A 23,247-nucleotide genomic window follows, 5' to 3' on the forward strand; every position below is an offset into this window, starting at 1 on the left:
CCTCCTTCTGAGGCGCAGAATCCCGGTAGCCGGAACACTGAGGGAGTAAGGACCTCTATGTTTTACTCCAGAGACCGGCAGGACAGCTAATTGCAGGTTACCTGTCCACACCTACACCCAGGAGGCACGGTGGCACCCCTCAGAGGCCGGGGCATGCTAGAGTCCCTATAAACAGCCTCAAGCTACCAGTCATACAGGTTTTGTCCTATCCGACTACGGGGAGAGAGAGAGGCACTACATCTGTGAGACTATTATTTGAAGCTTATGCAGTAAGGGACTACACCACCACAGCGCAAGGGAAGGCTTCTGATTTCCACCTGGACAAGGGAACTCTGGACTTGCCTCCAGACTCTGCCTGCCCTGTGATCTGGTGCTCTGGACTGTGGACGCAGAAGTCTTCAGTAAAGGTAAAGAGACTGCAACCTTGTGTCCTCGTTATTCTCTGCGCCATTCACCATATCACCATCTACACACCGGGAAGCCCTGGGGACATACTTCACCTGTGGAAGGTATACCATCTAGCTGCCATAACATCACCCAGCGGACCCCTTAAAGCAGCGTCGATCACCCTGACCGAATACCACAGGTGGCGTCACGAACATTCAACTTAAAGACCTTTCCCCCCCTTTACACGGACATCCCAGGGCCACGGACCGGGTCAGCCACCGTGACATCCCCCTGTGAACCACAGGACCCTTGGGGGGCGATCCATAGGCATAACCCCTGAAGGGACCACGGAGCATATGACAAAACGCAATGTGAAAGCACACTTAATAGCATAATTGGAAGTAACAGGTTCCTTTTGCAGGAAATTTGAAGGTCTGCTTCAAAAACATAGGACTGACCATTGCAATGATATTAACTAAGTAACTAATACCTCTGACTAAACCTTTCTCCAAACTGCCACCAACCTGTAATCCAGGACAGTGACAGGTTTACAACAATCTTATTACAGATTTGGTATTGCGCAAAAAAATAACTTTGAAAGCTATGATCCAAGTTATGGTAATAATTCAGGGAGGAGCTGATCTCCTGAATAAACAAGCTTGCTTTTATGAAGTTCCAGTGGTTGGGTACATCATCACAAAAAACATATCAGAAAAAAGGCAGCTGTATTTTCTAACACCAGGACACAACATTAAAGAGTTTATCCACTACTTTTACATTGATGCCCTATCCTTAGGATCTGCTTATAGAACTACACTGGGGGATCTAGTCAATAACCTGAAGAGAGCTGGGACCAAAGTCTCAAACATTACAATGTTACTACGCAGACATCATGTTTTAAAATCTTGCAGGGCACGCAAGGTCCTCCTGCTCACGCTACCACATGTCCAGGCCCATTTGAAGTTCGTCAATGACCATCTGGATGATCCACAGAAGGCATGGGAGAAGGTCATGTGGTCAGGTGAGACCAAAACAGAACTTTTTGGTACCAACTCCGCTCGCTGTTTTTGGAGGAAGAAGAAGGATAAGTACAACCCCAAGAATACTGTTCCAAGCATGAAGTATGGTGGGGGAAACATTACATTTTGGGGGTGCTTTTCTGCAAAGGAGACAGGACGACTGCACCGTATTGAAGGGAGGATGGATGGGGTCATGTATTGCAAGATTTAAGCCAACAACCTCCTTCCCTCAGTTAGAGCATTGAAGAAGGGTCATGGCTGAGTCTTGCAGCATGACAATGACCCAAAACACACAGCAACTAAGGAATGGCTCCGTAAGAAGCATTTCAAGGTCTTGGAGTGGCTTAGACAGTCTCCAGACCTGAACCCAATACAAAATCTTTGGAGGGAGCTGAAACTCAATGTTGCCCAGCGACAGCCCCAAAACCTGAAAGATCTGGAAAAGATGTGCGGCGTCAGCTGATCCCTTATCGCCGTGGCATGCGATTAGGGATCAGCTGACGACGCACAGTCTGAAGAAGGCGGAAGGAGATGAGTGAGAGGCGAAGATATGCACAGCGCATGCCCATGAATCCCAGGCCCGCAGTATGAATAAATCAGAAGACACTGCGGGGCGGGATCTCGGGCAGCGTGGCCGCACAGGTGCAGTAAGTCTGACATCAAATGATGTCAGAAGACGGGCAGTGCTAACTGCGCAAGCCCAAGGGATAACATAACGCAGCTCCGGGACAGATTGAAACGCTGAGGAGGCAGCGCCCGGCGCCAAAGGGGTATGAATGATGGCTGTGCTGCGTCTGATTAGGAAGGAAAGTCCCACCTCCATGGCGATTTCACGGTATGAGGGGCACATTTTATAAGTATTTATTTCAGCGTATGCAAGGAGCATAACTAAAAGAGCCACCTTGTCCAAATGCAGCATTAGTGCTGCACAAGGTGGCTCTTTTAGTTACAAACGCCTGGGGGGGGGGGGGTAACAGGTTCTCTTTAACCTATGATGAAAATTACAGACCTCTCCATTCTTTTTAGGCGGGAAAACTTGCAAAATCGACAGTATATCAAATGCTTGTTTTCCCCACTGTGTATATGTACAGTATACAGTTAGGTCCATATATATTTGGACAGAGACAACATTTTTCTAATTTTGGTTATAAACATTACCACAATGAACTTTAAACAAAACAATTCAGATGCAGTTGAAGTTCAGACTTTCAGCTTTCACTTGAGGGTATCCACATTAAAATTGGATGAAGGGTTTAGGAGTTTCAGTTCCTTAACATATGCCACCCTGTTTTTAAAGGGACCAAAAGTAATTGGACAGATTCTATCATTTTAAATAAAACGTTCATTTTTAGTACTTGGTTGAAAACCCTTTGTTGGCAATGACTGCCTGAAGTCTTGAACTCATGGACATCACCAGACGCTGTGTTCCTCCTTTTTGATGCTCTGCCAGGCCTTCACTGCGGTGGTTTTCAGTTGCTGTTTGTTTATGGGCCTTTCTGTCTGAAGTTTAGTCTTTAACAAGTGAAATGCTGCTCAATTTGGTTGAGATCAGGTGACTGACTTGGCCATTCAAGAATATTCCACTTCTTTGCTTTAATAAACTCCTGGGTTGCTTTGGCTTTATGTTTTGGGTCATTGTCCATCTGTAGTATGAAACGACGACCAATCAGTTTGGCTGGATTTGGCTGGATCTGAGCACACAGTATGTCTCAGAATTCATTCGGCTGCTTCTGTCCTGTGTCACATCATCAATAAACACTAGTGACCCAGTGCCACTGGCAGCCATGCATGCCCAAGCCATCACACTGCCTCCGCCGTGTTTACAGATGATGTGGTATGCTTTGGATCATGAGCTGTACCACGCCTTCGCCATACTTCTCTCTTTCCATCATTCTAGTAGAGGTTGGTCTTGGGTTCATCTGTCCAAAGAATGTTCTTCCAGAACTGTGCTGGCTTTATTAGATGTTTTTAGCAAAGTCCAGTCTAGCCTTTTTATTCTTGATGCTTATGAGTGGCTTGCACCGTGCAGTGAACCCTCTGTATTTACTTTCATGCAGTCTTCTCTTTATGGTAGATTTGGATATTGATACGCCTACCTCCTGGAGAGTGTTGGTCACTTGGTTGGCTGTTGTGAAGGGGTTTCTCTTCACCATGGGGATTATTCTGCGATCATCTACCAATGTTGTCTTCTGTGGGCGCCCAGGTCTTTTTGCATTGATGAGTTCACCAGTGCTTGCTTTCTTTCTCAGGATGTACCAAACTGTAGATTTTGCCACTCCTAATATTGTAGCAATTTCTCGGTTGGGTTTTTTCTGTTTTCGCAGCTTAAGGATAGCTTGTTTCACCTGCATGGAGAGCTCCTTTGACCGCATGTTTACTTCACAGCAAAACCTTCCAAATGGAAGCACCACACCTCAAATCAACTCCAGGCCTTTTATCTGCTTAACTGAGAATAACATAACAAAGGGATTGCCCACACCTGTCTATGAAATTGCCTTGGAGTCAATTGTCCAATTACTTTTGGTCCCTTTAAAAACAGGGTGGCACATGTTAAGGAGCTGAAACTCCTAAACCCTTCATCCAATTTTAATGTGGATACCCTCAAATGAAAGCTGAAAGTCTGAACTTCAACTGCATCTGAATTGTTTTGTCTAGAATTCATTTTGGTAATGTCTATAACCAAAATTAGAAAAATGTTGTCTCTGTCCAAATATATATGGACCTAACTGTATGCATATGGCAACCAAGGCCAATAATTCACTTCACTTGGGATGAAATACCTGTCCTGTGGGCTGGCAATTAGTCCAGGAGGAGGACCAGCGGCTTGGCCATTCAGGAGAGTAGCTTTACCATACAACATTCACAGTAATCTGTACATTGAAGAAAAGAAATTCTAATTGCGAACCTGACCTGGATACCAGTTTGGGATGTGGGGCTTATATCCTGCTGGCTGGTTCCCTTTAATTAATATACTGTACCTTATTTTAGAAAAGCAAATTGTCATGTGCATACCAGACACAGACTAAAGACTGACAAGCCTCTTTTTCTAAAAAAAAAATAAAAAATTATCAAGTAACACATTTTAGTTGCTGGTAAAATACAGAAAAATGTGAACTGTTTCCCTGTTGGACCTAGAACAAATGGAATATTGTTATTACAGACCAGTAGCATAGCTACCGGAGGGGGGTGGGGGGAGACTCAAACTCCCTGCACTGCCACCCGGCCGCTATGGGGCCCTTGCCAGCATCGCAAGTTCAACTGTATCGGTTGGCTGTTGATACAGTTGAAAGCACTAATGAGACAGGAAGATTCACGCTCCCTCTCCCATCAGTTCCCCTCTCAAAGTCTGACGTCCCTGACGCAGACACTGACAGGGGTCGCGATGACATAATTACTTGGTTACTTGGTGCCTGCAGTCCTGAAATGTGTGGGCACTCTGAGCAGTAGGGGAACGTGGAGACTCGAGTATTGTATTTTTTCTTTTTATGGGGAGTGCATTATATTGTATGGAGGCCTATGTGGAGTGCATTATACTATAGAGGCCTATGGGGAGAGCATTATACTATTTAGAGTCTGTCTATGGAGAGTCCATTATGCTGTACAGAGGTCTATGGGGAGATGATTATACTATATAGAGTCGGCCTATGGACAAATTTCACTTTGTCCTTCAAAGAATGCGGCCCCCCAAATTCAATTTTTTTCTTTATGTGGCCCATATAGCGGAGTTTGAGACCCCCGATATAGAGTCTGCCTGTGGGGAGTCCATTATACTGTATAGAGGCCTATGAGGAGTGCATTATAATATATAGAATCTGCCTATGGGGAGTGCATTTTATTACATAGAGTCTATTATACTACATACAGTATAAAGGCCTATGTTATACTATTATACTATACAGAGTCTGACTATGGGGAGTTCGACTAGTCTCCTGTACTCCTCAGTCCCTGTCAGCTTTTAAATTATGGTTTTATCTCAAGCGCCGCAGAGTTTCAGAATATAAGTATATATGGCTGAAATCATACAGCCAGCTTCTGACACATGATGTCTGTGGATCAGACAGCTTGTATCATGTTGGACCATTCCTTTAAGTGTAGATGTTCAACTGACTAAAGAGAATGTGTCTGGGAATTGAGATACTGATTTGGCTTTTATCCTAAGTCATATTGCAAGACTCGTTAAAAGGGTTGATTGTGACTTGTAGGATCGCTGCTTCCAACAGGTGGCGCTATAGAGTTCAAGTCCTCTTCTTCTCTGGAGAGGCAATTTGCATATTAAAGAAAATGTGTTCACTTATCGGATTTCAAGGCATCAACCTCTACTGTGTAATCCGTTGTAAGGCTACGTTCACATTTGCGTTCTGCCGGGCTGCGTCGGGCGCAGCCGCGGCGACGCATGCGCCATGTGCCCCTATATTTAACATGGGGGCGCATGGACATGCGTTTGCATGCGTTTTGCGATGCATGCGTCTTTTTTGCCGCAAGCGTTAGGGCGCAGAGGACGCAGCAAGATGCATTTTTTTTGCGTCCAAAATCCGGCAAAAAAAGGACGCATGCGTCGCAAAACTATGCGTTTTGCATGCGTTCTTGTTTGCGTTGTGCGTTGCATCGCCGACGCAGCCCCGCACAACGCAAATGTGAACGTAGCCTTATATATGAGTTACTTGCATGTCTAAAGACACATAACTTGACATTTTACTGAGTTTTAAACTTCTCTTAAACCAGGAATCAAAGGAGAACAAAACAGACGTGTTTCAATATCCCAAGACCTCGTGTGCATGGCCATCTTATGAATTCACAGTACACATAGAATTCAGTAGGCCCACATGATGCCTTTATTTTTCAAGAATCCTTCATATTAAAGGGGTTTTTTTCACTTAGGAAAAAATGTGTAAAAAAATGTAAAATGCTCCATTGCATTTAGTCTTATTGAGGTGGTCTCATAATGCATCGCTGGGAACTCCATGAGCCAAAGGAGAGGATTTCATGCATATGGCAATATTGTGTGCACCATCCTTTACATAGATATATCACCAAAGTACAATGGTTTCCAGAATAAGACAGCATTTCTGGTGGTTTACGAAGGCTGTAAATGGTGGAGCAGAGAGAGCGAGATGTTATCTAATGAAAAATATAAATGACAAGGCAACCTGCACATATAATTAGAATCTGATTTATTAACAGAAATCATGGAAAGTCTACTACTAAGGCAGATAGATGAAGCTGCAACCCATAATGAGGTCCAGAAAGGCCGTACTGGGGGGTCCACGGCACGTAAGGGGAGGCCGCCATGACGGGGTTACGTGGGACCTGGGGAGCTGGAGCTGTTAGAAGGGATACGGTTGGAAGGGGTTAACTGGGAGCTCGAGGGGTGGCTTTAGGGGCATTTTTTGAAAATAAGGGGTGGAACTAGGGGACTGCGGGGAGGGGGCACATAAAAAGGGGCACGCTCCTCACGCAGGCATCAATTTTAGGTGCCTGCGTGACAAGTGAGGAATCTCTGTCACACTTACCAGAATGGACGTTGAAGCGATCCTCCAGCGTCTCCGGACGGCAGCCAGCTCCCAGGGGACAGATTGGCTGAATGCATCTGTTAACAGCCTTCTCCAGGGGACAACGGGACGGGCGCCGGCCGCAGAGGACTAGGCCTCCGGCGCGCCTAAGCCCGGACATCATCCCCAGGGCCCGGCGCCGAAATAGGAGCCCCTCTGCGGACCCTCCGGTAAGCAGCGCTGTTCCCTCCACCTCACAGCGCGGCGCCGGGAGGAATCCTCCAGCGCGGCAGGGCCTACAACGGGGGGCGGTTCCTTCCTCCCCTCCTTCAGTGTCCGGGCGACGTGGGGCGGCAGGAGCAGGAGCCGGTACTGCGGCCGCCAGCATGCCCGCTGGCACCGCTCAGTGTGGGAGGCAACGACAGCCGAGGAGACGGGGGTCAGGTGCAGTGGCCCCTCAGCGCCGGGGATTATGCGGGCGGCAGTCGGCTGGCCCTGGCATCAGCGTGCGGCCTTCTGCAGCGCACAGCTCTGGAGTCTTCAACGCAGCAGCGCCCTCTGCTGGTGGTGGCCTGGATACTGCAAGTTCTGCGCCCTCTGCTGGTGGTGGCCTGGATATTACAGCTTCAGCGCCCTCTGCTGGTGGTGGCCGGGATTTTCCTGCAGCAGCGCCCTCTGCTGGTGATGGCCGGGATTTTCCTGGATCTGCGCCCTCTGCTGGTGATGGCCGGAGCTTTCCTGGATCTGCGTCCTCTGCTGGTGGTGTCGGAAATTTTCCGGATTCCGGCAGGCGACATTCCGTCGCTTCGGGACGCAGTGTCGGGGACGTATCCGTGGCAAGGAGCCGCACATCTTCCATCGGGCGGCAGGATGCTAGCTCGGCCTTTTCCCCTTCCGCAGCACCAGGTCAGTCGACGGCATCACCGCGTCGCCTGGACACGGATACGGCCGCCAGGAGCTCGGCGGGCAACATCGCGGATCAAGCCGGTCGGGATGCAGGACACCTTCGGCTGGGAGCTGGATCTTCGGCTGCTGGGCTCACAGCACCCAGGCAGCTAGGTGAGAACATTTTCCCTATCTTTAATTTGCCAGGCATAGTTTCCCCTGAAGCTAGGAATAGTGACATTACTTCGGGAGTTGCTAGCGGGGGTATGGGTTTAATCCTTAGAGGTTTAGGGGAGCTAGCGGGCTTGTGGGGGTCCGGTCTTAGCAGGGGGTCTTTGCCGTCAGCTGCTTGGTTGGGAAATACGGGGTCGTTTGAGGGGTCTAGACAGTTGTCTGAAGTTACGGGTACATCCAGCAGTGCGGGTCCTGCGGCGGACACGGGGAGCTCATCAAGGGAGAAGGACGGAACAGCACCAGCGCTATCCACAGTGCCCGGGTCAGGGATTGATGCATCAGGTGAAGGAGCTTTGCAGGATAAGGAAAAGGAGGATGTACCGCAACTAGACGATGCGGCTAGGGGGGAGGTCTATGTCTGCTTCGAGGGCCCGTTAGGGGCACATTTAAAACAGGAGGTTAGGGAAAAAATCTGGAAAGGGGAGTACATAGAAATATTTTCTCTTTTACCCCTAGAGAGATTTAATTTGGATAGACCTAGAAGGGAGGACTCTAAAAAAGAAGATGAGGAGAAACGGAGATAAAGGCTGATTCCCAGATCATTTTCAAATTGGCTGCAAGCTTTCGCTATTATGGCTAGCGTAATCGGGGAGAAGGCCCCAGAAAATTGCTCGGCATTATTTTGTTACTTAGATGCCATAGGGGAGGCTTACAGGACCTATGGGGGACAGGGTTGGTTACGCTATGACGAACAGTTTCGTCAGCGTAAGGCCTTTAGGCCAAGTATCAGGTGGGATCACAAGGACATAGTGTTGTGGATGAGAGTTATGGTCCCGTCCCGTTTAGGTCAGACCAGCCAGCCTTTTCACGGGGGCGCCGGGAGTTCAGGGCAGTCAGGACACTCGGCGGCTTTGCAGAAGGGACTGTGTTTCGCCTTCAATGATGGCGTATGCAGATTCGGGAGCAAGTGTAAATATAGGCACGAGTGTTCAACCTGCGGGGGGGTGCATAGCGCTTCAAAATGTTTCAAGGGTAACAGGCAAAAAGTTGGAGATTCAGCTGACAAAAGGGGTGACTCCGGTGCAGTGGGTCGTGATGGAGGCCTTTCTAAGTAGATACCCCGATAGGTCAGCTGCAGTTTTATTGCGCGACGGTTTTAAGGAGCGTTTCAAAATCCCTTACGTTGAGTAGGATGTTAGTTTAAAAAGAAAAAATTTGAAATCGGCGTTACAATTCCCGGAGGTCGTGTCGGAGAAGTTGAATAAGGAAGTTGCTCTGGGAAGAATGGCAGGCCCGTTTGTCACCCCTCCGATTGCAAATCTGAGGGTGTCACCTCTTGGCGTGGTCCCTAAGAAAGAACCTAATAAATTTAGGTTAATCCATCACCTGTCGTTTCCGAAGGGATCTTCGGTTAATGATGGTATTGATCCCGAGTTGAGTTCGGTGTCGTACTTATCATTCGATTCAGCGATGGAGTGGGTTCGAGCATGTGGAAAGGGGGCTAAGTTGGCAAAAACCGACATCGAAGTGGCATTTCGTTTGTTGCAAGTTCATCCTGACAGTTTGCATTTATTGGGTTGTTTTTGGGATGGCGGCTTCTTTGTTGATCGTTGTCTTCCCATGGGTTGCTCGATTTCATGTGCTTACTTTGAGGCCTTCAGCACGTTCCTAGAATGGGTGGTGAAAGATGTGTCTGGGATACGCTCATGTTCGCACTATCTGGATGACTTTCTGTTTATAGGACCAGCGGAATCAGCAGATTGTTCGATTTTGTTGCATACAATGGAGAGTGTGACAAAAAACTTCGGGGTGCCTTTGGCGGAGGATAAAACAGTTGGTCCGGTGACAGTGTTGAGCTTCCTAGGCATTGAAATCGACATGGTAGCAATGGAATGTAGGCTACCTGCAGACAAGGTTACCACGTTGCGCCAAGATGTGGTTAATACGATTGGTTTGAAGAAGATAAATTTGTGCAGTTTGCAATCGTTGTTAGGGAAATTGAACTTTGCATGTAGGATCATGCCGATGGGTCGAGCGTTCTGCCGCCGCCTATCCTTGGCAACAGTAGGGGTAAAGTCCCCTTTGCATTTCATCAGGATAAAGAAAGAGTTTCGGGACGATTTGAAGATGTGGGCGGATTTTCTTGACGAGTACAGTGGCAGATCTCTGTGGATTCAGCCGGTGGCAGATGCCACCTCCTTGGGCATTTTGGTGCATGTCGTTGAAACGAGTGGCTTTGGTCTTTTCTTTCATGGTAGCTGGTCAGCAGCGGCTTGGCCAGAAGAATGGAAGGAGGAGGGGTTAACAAACAACCGGCTACTGTTGCATTTGTTCCCCAGGGTAGTTGCGTTGGCCCTGTGGGGTGACAAATTGAGGAATTTGAAGATTTCTTTTCATTGTGAGCATGTTGGAACGGTGACGGCGGTAAACTCATTGTCAGCGGCTACGCCTGCAGTAGTGAAGGTCTTGCAGCACTTGGTTTTCCTGGGTCTTAAGTTTAACTCATGGATTGTATCTGAAGTTAGTTTGTCAGCGCCTGATCCAATAGTTGTTGCTCTTTCTCAATTTCAGTGGCAGCTTTTCCGGGATTTGGCACCACAGGCGGTGAGCGCGGGCCGGGATTGTCCAGTGGAGTTGTGGAACCTGCCGCCAGGGCCGTAACAGAGTTATTTACCAAATCGCTCGCGGATTCATCTTGGTCTCATTATAATCAGGCTTGGAGCTTGTGGGAATCCTGGATGTCAAGTATGGATCAGGATATGGAGGAGGAGTATGGTTTATTGTTGTTCTTAGGTCATCATTGGGAGGCAGGTTGGTCTGTGACACGTTTGAATAAGTTTCTGGCGGGGCTAGCCTTCAACCTTAAATGGAGGGGGGGTAAGGATATAACTAAATCCTTCTTGGTTCGGCAAGTTGTTCGGGGTTGGAAGAAAGGCTGGAAGGCTTCGGACGGTCGGCGACCCGTATCTTATGAGGTGCTCTCAGCCATTGAGCGGAAGTTGCAAGAGGTGTGTTTTTCCGAATGGGAAGTGGTTCTGTTCCGTGCAGCCTTTTCTTTGGCCTTCTTTGGGGCATTTCGGTTAGGTGAGTTGGTTAGCCCGTCCGTTAGTAAAAAAGGTATTTTGTTAAGAGAAAACGTGGATGTCGAAGGGAATAAGGTGGTGGTGTTTATTAAGGCTTCAAAAACGGACGTGTATGGGAAAGGGTGCAAAGTGGTGTTGTTCAATGTTGAAGGATCCCCGGTGTGCTCGGTGGCATCCGTGAAGAAGTACATGGCAAAGGGAGGGGTGTTAGACGAGCCATTCCTGGTGCACGAAAATGGGTCTTTCTTGTCCCGTTTTCAGTTTATTTCTGTTTTTAGGAAATGTTTGGCGGCAGCGGGCTTACCTGCAACACAATATAGTGGTCACTCCTTCAGGATCGGGGCAGCGACTGAGGCCGCTAGGTGGGGCCTTGGTGAGGATGTGGTTCGGAGAATTGGGAGGTGGGAATCTTCAAGATTCCGGTCGTATGTTCGCCCAAACCTATTGTGAGTTAGAAGCTGTGTTAAGTTAATTGTTTGTTGCCTTTCTTTCTGTGTTGCAGGGCCTGATCCGATGCTCGTCTGGATCATGGGGCATTCGTATGTTGTATGGGCTGCGTTGCGTGCTGCGGTTCGTCCGGACGGTCGTCAGTTGGGTCTTTCTCGAGAGACAGTGACTTTACGATGGATCGGTAAAAGGGGGATGGTGTGGAAGGAATGGTTACCTGAATTTCATCGTTTTGTTAGACTGGATAGAGTGCCGGAGATCGTGGTGATACATTTAGGGGGGAATGATTTGGCTAAACGGTCTTGTAGGGAGATGATTAAGGATATTAAATTCGATATCCTGAGGTTCTGGGTCATGTTTCCAAAAGTGTTGTTGGTGTGGTCCGACATCATTCCCCGTAAAAGATGGAGAGGCGCTAGATCACATGAGGGGGTGAACAGGGCCCGGATCAAAATAAACAGGGCCATATCTCGGTTTATGGTGAGGAATGGCGCGTTGGCCGTGAGACATGTGGACTTGGAATCAGGTCAAGGAGCTTACTGGAGAGCAGATGGCGTGCACCTGAACGCGGTGGGAAATGATATGTGGTGTTTGGTTATCCGTAGTGGCATTGAATTAAGCTTGAAGGTGTGGAGGGACATGAATGGCTAAGGTGTCAGGCCATTCGTGTTCGTGGCGGGGGTGGAGGTCCTCGAAGTCGGTGGAAATGGTAAATCGTGGTTCAATGGGGTGGGGATCTTGAGAGGTCCTGGACACCCCATGAGAGAATTTAACAAGGCGCGGTACGGTTATCCCGCGTGAGGTGGATTTATGGGCCCCTGGCATGGGGGTGGGTTCAGTGGACCAGGATTGGTTGTTATCTATCCCTGAGCTGGTGCTTTACGGCTGGGGGTAAGACTCATCCTGGGCTGAACATTGTGGAGTTTTTGGGATACTGAGTTTTATAACTTTGGGGCTTCGAGGACCGCCCCTCCTATTCTGGGTTGTTATAAAAGTTCTGTTATATTTTATTTAATAAAATGGCTGCTGTGGCCAATTAAATCCAACATATGTCTCCGTCTGCTGTTTTGAGTATGTTAGAAGTTTATTCTTTAGATTGTTAAGAGGCCTGTTTAAGGGGGTTGGGGTAATTTTTCCAGGTCACGGAACTCACGTATACCCTATGTCAAGAAAGGCCGTACTGGGGGGCCCACGGCACGTAAGGGGAGGCCGCCATGACGGCGTTACGTGGGACCTGGGGAGCTGGAGCTGTTAGAAGGGATACGGTTGGAAGGGGTTAACTGGGAGCTCGAGGGGTGGCTTTAGGGGCATTTTTTGAAAATAAGGGGTGGAACTAGGGGACTGCGGGGAGGGGGCACATAAAAAGGGGCACGCTCCTCACGCAGGCATCCATTTTAGGTGCCTGCTTGACAAGTGAGGAATCTCCCGCCCACCCTCCCTTTTTTTGGTTAGGGTAATGGGGGGGTGAAGTCGGCACATGTGGGCTTTTGGAGTATTGTTTTAAGAGGCGCCTAAATGTATTTATTTTGTTATGTGAATGCTGTCAGGGTATTGTCACGGCAGTTGGCGGGGGTGGAGGTCCTCGAAGTCGGTGGAAATGGTAAATCGTGGTTCAATGGGGTGGGGATCTTGAGAGGTCCTGGACACCCCATGAGAGAATTTAACAAGGCGCGGTACGGTTATCCCGCGTGAGGTGGATTTATGGGCCCCTGGCATGGGGGTGGGTTCGGTGGACCAGGATTGGTTGTTATCTATCCCTGAGCTGGTGCTTTACGGCTGGGGGTAAGACTCATCCTGGGCTGAACATTGTGGAGTTTTTGGGATACTGAGTTTTATAACTTTGGGGCTTCGAGGACCGCCCCTCCTATTCTGGGTTGTTATAAAAGTTCTGTTATATTTTATTTAATAAAATGGCTGCTGTGGCCAATTAAATCCAACATATGTCTCCGTCTGCTGTTTTGAGTATGTTAGAAGTTTATTCTTTAGATTGTTAAGAGGCCTGTTTAAGGGGGTTGGGGTAATTTTTCCAGGTCACAGAACTCACGTATACCCTATGTCATGGTTATGGGGGACTTTAACTACCCGGATATTAACTGGGAAACAGAGACCTGCGAAACCCATGAACTCAACAGGTTTCTGCTAATAAACAAGAAACATTATCTTTCACAATTGGTGCAGAATCCAACCAGAGGAGCAGCACTTTTAGACCTAATATCTAACAGACCTGACAGAAAAACAAATCTGCAGGTCATCGGGCATCTAGGAAATAGCGACCACAATATTGTACAGTTTCACTTGTCTTTCGCTAGAGGGACTTGTCAGGGAGTCACAAAAATACTGAACTTTAGGAAGGCAAAGTTCGACCTGCTTAGAGATGCCCTTAACCCTGCTGTTGTGTTCGGGTCATAGTGACCCGAACAGACTTTTTGCGGCCCTGTAGATTTTTTTCTGTAAGTCTCTAAAACTTCTTGACTTTTCCTCATTTGGGGGGACCTACCTATGAGTATTTTTTTTTTTTCGTTTACTTTTTGCTACACGCAAAAAGTTACACTTGTTGTGTTCGGGTCATAGTGACCCGACATCGTTTTTTACAGCTGTGAGGCCATATTTTCAGTGAAATAAAGGAGTTATAACCTCAGTTGGGTCTATTTATTGCATCTACTATTGTATATCAATTGATTTATTTCCTAAATTATTTCAATGGGGTCGTACACGCGCTCTTCCGGGGGTATGCATTGAGATCTGCGCACCATAAAAATGGCTTTATATTGATTATTTTTGGTGCGCAGTCTATTCTAAAATGTAGAGTGCATCCGGAGAGATCACTAGGTGTGCACTACACGTGTATATTATGCGCAGAACGGACTGCTCAGAACGCGCTTTCTAAGACGTTTTTTTTTTGTAAAGCTGAGCTGTAAAGTCTTGCAAATAATTTTTTTTTGCTAAGTAAGTCTGTCTTCCTGGCTTATCTGCTTGTTTTCAGAAGGTTTCTTATCTTCTCTGCTCTTATCAGTACACATATGCTAACCCAGACATGTTACCTTTCAGTTTCTTTGGAGAGCAGCTGTGTGCTTCTACCCCTATGGCCTCTTCCGGCATCAAAAGAAAAAGATGCAGCTATTGCCCTTCTACTTGTGACAACAAGACGAGTATAACATGTTCTGGCTGTAAAACATTTCTATGCAAAAATCATGTGTATTGTTTTTCATGCAAGAATCCGTAAATTTATATGATCATGTAAATATATTCACATTGTAATGTTTATTATCTTTAATTTTTTATCACAAAATGTTTGATTTGATTGTTTTGTTTTGTTTTTTATTTCCAAAATATGTGTAGTTTTCTATTTTAAGATAGAAAGATTTATAGTTCATTTTTCTTTTTTTTTACTACCAAACATGTTCACAAACAGTCTAGTAAGCAAAAAGTATAAAAAAAATGGAGTTAGAGTGTCTAAAATCAAGGTTTAATAAGCCGGGTCATAGTGACCCGGAACACTACAAGTGTATAGTAAATGCGAACAAAACAGCAGGGTTAATACTTTATCTAAAAAACTAATTAAAGCTGCCAAAAAGGAAACCGAGAAGCACATTGCTAAGGAGAGTAACTAATCCCAAAGTTCTTGAACTATATCAATAGTAAAAGAATCATAAGTGAAAGTGTAGGCCCATTAAAAAATCGTGAGGAAAGAATGGTTGTAGATGATGAGGAAAAAGCTAATATATTAAATACCTTCTTCTCCATGGTATTCACGGTGGAAAATAAAATGCTAGGTGATATGCCGAGAGACAAAGAAAACCCTATATTAAAAGTGTCACCAATCTAACCCAAGAAGAGGTGTGAAACCGGCTAAATAAGATTAAAATAGAAAAATCTCCGAGTCCAGATAGCATATACCCAGGAGTACTAAGAGAACTAAGTAATGTAATAAGCCATTATTTCTTATGTTTAGGGACTCTATAATGACGGGGTCTGTTCTACAGGACTGGCGCATAGCAAATGTGGTACCAATATTAAAAAAGGGCTCTAAAAGTGAACCTGGAAATTATAGGCCAGTAAGCCTAACCTCTATTGTTGGTAAAATATTTGAAGGGTTTTTGAGGGATGTTATTCTGGATTATCTCAATGAGAATAACTGTTTAACTCCATATCAGCGTGGGTTTATGAGGAATCGCTCCTGTCAAACCAATCTAATCAGTTTTTATGAAGAGGTAAGCTATAGACTGGACCAAGGTGAGTCATTGGACGTGGTATATCTTGATTTTTTCAAAGCGTTTGATACCGTGCCGCACAAGAGGTTGGTACACAAAATGAGAATGCTGGGTCTGTGGGAACATATGTGTAAATGGGTAAGTAACTGGTTTAGTGATAGAAAGCACAAGGTGGTTATAAATGGTACTAGATGGAGGCCCGATGCTATCGCAACAGGAGGGAGGTAATGTCAAGATGGGGGCATGTTGGCATTGATATTTGCTTTTTAAAGGGGTTTTCCCACGAACAAAAGTTCATTTTAAAAACTGTCTGTGTCTGACTGTGTACCGAACATAACACAGCTCCTGGGCAGGGGAAGAAGCAAAAGACAATGCTGACATTACAGCAAGAGATCGCAGAGGATACATTTGGTGAGATAAAATATTTTTTTAAAACAGTCAGTGAAATATTTTACCTCGCAAATTGAATCCACTGTGATCCCCTGCTGTAATGTCAGTATTTTCTTTTGCTTCCTCCCCAGGAGATGTGGTATGCTCAGTACACGGTCAGACACAGTCAATTTTTAAAATGAACCTTCGTTCGTGAGAAAACCCCTTTAATGTGACCGGCTTCCTCTGCCTGTAGACACGTCGTACATCCCGGCGGTGGCATGTTTGCAACAGTGTTCCGCTGGTGGTACCACGCAAGAGTCTGCATGAGTGTAAGTGTGTGTGAATGTGAGACTGAGTGTGAATGTGAGTGTGAATGTGTGTGTGAATATGGGTGTGAATGTGAGTGTGAAAGTGTGAGTGACTGTGAATGTGAGTGTGAGAATGTGAGTGTGTGTGTTGCGCACGGCGTACAGAGAGTGTGTGTGTGTGTGTGTCTGTGTGTGCGGTGCGACGGTGTTCCACTGGTGGTACTGCACAATAGGATGGTACCAGCAGCAGTTTCCATATTGAGACCCCCATCACTTGGGTGTCCCAATATGGCGGTCGGTGAACTTCCTCTGCTGGGAATTCTGTGATACGGTGACATCTGGACAGAACATGAAATTAAAAAATTACAAGGCAATTATATAAATAGATTCTCTAACTGGGCCGCTGTGACCAGTGGGCTACCGAAGGGGTCGGTGTTGGGACCTATTCTCATCAACATATTTATTAACGATCTGGTAGAAGGTTTACAAAGTAAAATATTGAGATTTGCAGATGATACAAAACTATGTAAAGCAGTTAATACAAGAGAAGATAGTATTCTGCTACGGATGGGTCTTGATAAGTTGGAAAGGTGGGCCGAGAGGTGGCAGATGCGGTTTAACAATGATAAATGTAAGGTTATACACATGGGAAGAAGGAATCAATATCACCATTACACACTGAACGGGAAACCACTGGGTAAATCTGACATGGAGAAGGACTTGGGGATCCTAGTTAATGATAAACTTACCTGGAGCAGGCAGTGCCAGGCAGCGGCTGCCAAGGCAAACAGGATCATGGGGTGCATTAAAAGAGGTCTGGATACACATGATGAGAGCATTATACTGCCTCTGTACAAATCCCTGGTTAGACCGCACATGTACAGTTTTGGGCACCGCTGCTCAGGAAGGATATAATGGAACTAGAGCAAGTACAAAGGAGGGCAACAAAATTAATAAAGGAGATGGGGGAAATAGAATACCCAGAGAGATTAGCAAAATTAGTATTATTTAGTCTAGAAAAAAGACGACTGAGGGGCGATCTAAAAACCATGTATAAGTATATAAGGGGACAATACCAATATGTCTCCGAGGATCGGTTTATACCTAGGAATGTGACAGTCACAAGGGGGCATTCTCTGCGTCTGGAGGAGAGAAGGTTTTTCCACCAACATAGAAAAGGATTCTTTACTATTAAGGCAATGAGAATCTGGAATTCCTTGCGTGAGGAGGTGGTGATGGTGAACTCAGTCAAGGGGTTCAAGAGAGGCCTGGATGTCTTCCTAGAGTGTTTACAATATTGTATCATACAATTATTAGGTTCTTTAGAAGGACGTAGATCTGGGGATTTATTCTGATGGAATATAGGCTGAACTGGATGGACAAATGTCTTTTTTCGGCCTTGCTAACTATGTTACCATGTAATATATTTCCTGCACCAGTTACAAATAATAAAGTCATAATAGAATATTTGACATTTCTGTAGCTTTAAGTATAATTATAAGTATAATTTTATTTAATGGATTTTGTTTTTCTCAAGAATAAGCATTCTACCTCAAGGGCATGTGAGTAGACTACTAGAAATTTCCCTGCAGAGCCAAATGTACTAGCCATGTTCACTCACAGTATATACATATAGAATAAAAATGTATACATCATTCATATTCTAGTGAATAAATGTCTGTAGGAAATATCAGTTTTATGTCGTTAGGGTGCCACATGGCCAAAAACTGTATTGTAAAAACACTTTTTTTGCGTTACAGCGACAAGCTTAGTTTGTACACGTTGAGACAATTGACACATAAAATAGTGCACTGACAATGGTGACATTTTACAAATACCGTACTTGATAAAACCTGCTGGCAATCTCTCCAGCAGCACTTTCTTCACTCTGTCACAGTTTTTGCCAATTTTTCTTTCTCGTTTACCTCACATAAAAGTAGTGTCCTGCAGTAGCTTGTCAAGTTGTGTACTCTTGAGGTCTCCTCAATCAGCTACCATGTAACAGTTTTTCATCCTAGCCATCTCTGTTGTGGAGATCTTCTTCACACAAAGACATCAGCTTTCAGACTCCTGATGTGGCCATCTCTTGCCCTGTCGGTAGATAATCTTCACCCTATCATACAACTATCACCTCAACATGTTGGTGGATGCAATTTAAGTTTCCCTCTGAGGTGTCACTGTTATTCCTCACCTTTTGGGGCAGTGCTGATGCATGATTGTTTTCACTGACAAAATCTGTAAGTGAAAGAAATCGTTGCACGGGTAATTTCACTTTGAAATCGGATGCCATTTACCTATTCATTCAAGTCTATCGGTGCGTGGAAAACAACGGACTGCACACAGATGACATCCGTAGACTCACAAAATGGAGAAGATTGAGAACAAAATTCATCCGAGAGGATCAGATCACACTATGCTGACACTTGGATCAAACTCTGAACAGTTTGATCAGAGTGCCAACAGCATAATCGACCCGATCTACAGCTATGTGACACTATCCTTTCTGTAAAAGCGGTACTCTCAGGCAGGTCTCCTTCCATGAAACACACTAGTTTGAATATAAGTGACACTTGAACTTTTTGAATACTCCTCTGTGGAGCTCACTAAACTCCGAGATAATTTCTCTTTCCCACTCCCTAGCTAGCTATGGCGCAAACATCTTTCTCTGCTGCACAGCTGATCTTCTTTTCTACCTATCTGCGCATTTTGTGTGTTTGACCTACACTGGTGGGAACACAAGTAGTCTGTGGTCTCTTCGATTTGACTAGCGGTCATGAAAGCTCTTACATTTCGTTTAGAAAATAACAGTGAGGTTCTTGTGGTATCAAACCTTAACTTTTGCAAAAGAGTGGCGGGCTGATTTTCAGTAGTCTTACAGGCAGATGCTGAGAGGGAAGGGGAGAGGGGCGAGCGGCTAAATGTTTTGTAGAAATCAAAGGGTTGGAGAGAGCTTACGACTCTAATGGAAAGTAACTGCTGCACACACTCAGCCAGGGTCCAGAGGCCACGCTCTATTGGAAACCAGCTATACACCATGTAAGACAAAAGCTCTCATTCCAGGAAAATGAGAGGAGATAGAAAAAGCAAGTCAACTTGCTTATTTTTTAAATTCTTTAACTAACTAAAACAATTTATTAACATGAGAATATCCCTGTACTGGAAAGGCTAAATCAAAGTTGAAACTAAAAATATAAAAATAGTTCAGTTTGAACTACCATTTTAATATTTTTAGTTACGACCTTGATTTATCTTTTGAGACAGGAGCTACTAGGAACCAGAACATTCCTAACTAGCTACTTTAGGACATACCACAGTACCACACTACACAAAATCTTGTTTTGATTCTAAAAAGATTTATGCCCATCTTAGCTTTCCTCCTAGACACATCAAGGGGGCTAGAAGACTATAAAATACAGAGTAAAGAGTCTGTTCTTATCAATCTGGTTTCCTTATAGCGGTGGGAAGCGGGACTCACCCAGATATGGAGGCTAAGTACAATACATGATTATTGCCATCATACGTCTTTTGATATTTTGTATGTTTTTTATACTCTTTTGCATATATTTCTCATTATCATTTCAGCAACTGAATTATTTCATGGAGCCATTGTGTGTGAATCTATTCAGTATGTAATATCATATCACTCATCCGGAAAAGTAAAAAACAACCTATTTAAAGAATTCACTGCTTCACTCACCTCTTTCTTCTTAGTAACACATTCTCCTTTTCCAAAGCAATGCGGGGCCTCAGGGCTTCTTCCTTCCAGTATGCAGTCAGTGACTTTAACCACCACCACAAGCCGTAAAGCCACAATGCACTTACTCACGGAATCGTTCACAAAGCCTAGAACACAATGTTAAACCACTGTTATCTAAATATAAGCTGTAGAGAAAATCATGCTGCTGGCTACATCAATTATCCAAATGTTTCCATGAGGTCTCATTTATAATCGTCTTGCTTTAAGGCACCACAATCATTGTTACAGATTTTGATGCCGATGTACCGCATACTTCTCCCTATGGACTGGAAAAGGTGATATTATGGTGACAATTTGCAGCATAAATTGACATGTTGCAGATGTAATCCCGCAGTGCAGACTAATTGGTGCTGATTATTTTTTCTGTATTGTGCGGCGGACGTTTGATGAAATCTCATAGCTGAGCTGCTCAGGTAACGACCACGATTGTGCTTGAAACATGTCGCTTTCTGTCTTCTTGTTGCGACAAGCCTAGTGCCATGCTATTTTAGCATTTATTAAAGTATTTTTGAATTTTACCCTGGAGCTGAAACAACTCTTCTTTTCTTCTATGTCATAAGTGTGATCAGGACGGAGGATCCAAGTTGGTGAGCTGACCAATTCCCACTTCAATTTTTGCTACGCTGCCATTGCAATTCACTGTGGATTTTATAACCGCAAGTTAGGAAAGAAAATCGAAAGCGTATCTGCTTTGTGTAAACACACCCCAAAAAGTAGAAATCCACGGGTTGTTACAGGTTTAATCTGCTATTTAATAGCAAACGTGCTCGGATAACGTCTTATCCTAGCATGCTCATGTGTTACCCGAGCATCTGGGAGTGCTCGTATATTATGTTCGAGTCCATGCGGCTGCATGATTTGTGGCTGTTTGACACCCTCAACACATGTGGTCATTGCCTGTTTGTTAAGGAATCGCCACATGTGTCGAGGCTGTCAAACAGCTGCAAATCACGCAGCCGCAGGGACTCGACCATAATATACGAGAACTCCCGAGAAATTCTGATAACACCCGAGCTTGCTTGAATAAGATGTTATCGGAGCACGTTGGCTCATCACTATGCCCATAACTTGTCCTGTTAAGATGTCCTTGATTTCAGTAAATTTAATCTCTTAATGCTGCAAATTCAACAAATAACTGTTTTCTGTTCTTTACAACCTATAAAATATTTGTAAACTGTTGAGTTTTTTTAGTTTTGAAAAAAATACTGTTATCATTGGGAGGTTTGTCCTTTAAAATGTGATTTATACACTAATGGTTGATGATTTGAACATTATACTGATTCATTTGCATCAACCATTTAGGAAAAATCAGAAAAAAATAGCATTTGCATAATAATTTGGAATGCGGTGTATATACGCATGTAGCTTTTCAAAGACTAATCCAGCAATATCTTTACAAGGCCAGTCCGTTCGTCCATTACTGAGAAATCAATGTCTGAATTGACATAGATATGGATATTGCAGATCTGAAGCCTCTGTCACTCCAGCTCTATTACCCGCCCAGTTCCGCCTCTTCTTGTTTGAGTGACTGCCTCCATGCTGTTTGACTTTATGTAAAAGAGCTGACAGTCAAGGAGGAGGAGGTGGAAAGGGTGGGGAATAGAGCTGGAGTTACAGGGGCTTTAGATCTACCCTAGTCCTTTGGCCTCATTTGCATATCAAGTTAAACAGTGATTTATCACTAGCATAGATATGGACGGGCCATGTAAAGGCGTTGCTTGACTTATCTTTGGAAGAGCTACATACATATATAAATAGTTTGGGGCGTGAAATCCTGCTGACAGATTCTGTTTAATTAAAAAGTCTCTATAATATAATGCATCATTTTCAGTCTTGGAAGCATAACATAATTAAAAACACTCATCCTTACCGATGAAATAATTGTTTCCAAGTGCTAACATTTCTTCAGGGAACACAAGGCCACCCGCGGCCTGTAGAAGGGTAACGCTTCTGCCATCTATCAGGGAACACTGGTTGAAGCCTCCGGCGGTCACTTTCCATAGCAGAATCAGGGAGGCAGTGGCATCCTGAGAGATTCTAGGGATCCAAAGAACAGAAACATGTCACCTTGCCACATTTAACTGTCAGATTACCTGAGTAAGTGAGACTTGCGACAACCTCCATACATTCCCCACCAGATTCAAAGCAGGAGAGTGACCTATTTTTTGACAACATATTTTTAATACTGTTTCCATAGGTAAAAATACTTGCCCATCCTAATGTAAAAATGGTTGTTTCCCCGGGGGTATTAGCTGTGGCCCTCTCCAGTGAGCTGGAAAGCGCAGGAAGCAGCGGGAGGGAGCGACGGAGGGCTGAGAATGCTTGACTTGCCATGAACATCTTAAGCAAAAAGACCACTGAGAAGCTTCGCAGTATTAGGTCTATACAGTGATTCTTAACGGCATTTTTTTTGGGGGGGGAACTAGATGTAACTCTTTCATTGCTATGTTTTACTTAAAAGAAACATCAATAGCAAATCATAAAGAATCAGCTGAGTATCATTGGACACATCATCCAGGACCTAAACCTAGGAGAGACTATTGCCATCTGATGCAGAAAAGATGAAGACCCACCTAAATAATGAAGAGAGAGGTGGGCACAAAAGTTAATTCTGCTAGGTGCATGCTACAGATGAACAGGCTCATATATGGCCTTGTGGTAAAGATTTTGTTAACTGAAACTGCGGCTCATTTTTAGGTGTCAAAGGGGCAGTCCTGGGCCTTCATAGCATAAGTGTGCATAAATAAATATTTAATCACAGGCCACGACCACCCACTGGACTCATAAGCCCTCAATGAGCAGCGGTTTTGATTAAAGTGGATCTGTCACTAAAATTCACAATACAAAATACATTCAGTAGTAAAGATATCTGTTAAACCTGATGAGGCTGATGTATATACTTTGAAAGTTCAGGTCAGCATGGCTGCATAATCCAGGTATAAAAATGAGCATTTTATGAGTGCAGCTATAGCTACACTGCAATATGAAGTACTCTGCATAAATTAGTAGACCCCCTATGAAATGTAAGATTTTAATAAATTTTTCAGTGAACAGGAGAACAATTTTCAGAATATTTCTTTTAATCCATAACATTAAAGTAAAGTTAATAATATAA

At 44.7% G+C, this 23,247-nt stretch overlaps 1 protein-coding gene across 1 annotated transcript in view; it reads right to left on the reverse strand.

The window, feature by feature from the left end:
- Nucleotides 1-23,247, reverse strand: part of DNER (delta/notch like EGF repeat containing) — a 411,277-nt gene that overhangs the window by 154,557 nt on the left and 233,473 nt on the right. Inside the window, exons 4-5 of the mRNA XM_069727849.1 lie at nucleotides 22,003-22,169; nucleotides 20,073-20,218 (exon numbers count right to left, since the gene is read on the reverse strand). Of these exons, the coding sequence (XP_069583950.1) occupies nucleotides 20,073-20,218; nucleotides 22,003-22,169 (313 nt within the window). The remainder of the gene's footprint in view (nucleotides 1-20,072; nucleotides 20,219-22,002; nucleotides 22,170-23,247) is intronic.

The sequence above is a fragment of the Ranitomeya imitator genome, chromosome 5, assembly GCF_032444005.1.
Source record: "Ranitomeya imitator isolate aRanImi1 chromosome 5, aRanImi1.pri, whole genome shotgun sequence".
NCBI lineage: Eukaryota > Metazoa > Chordata > Amphibia > Anura > Dendrobatidae > Ranitomeya > Ranitomeya imitator.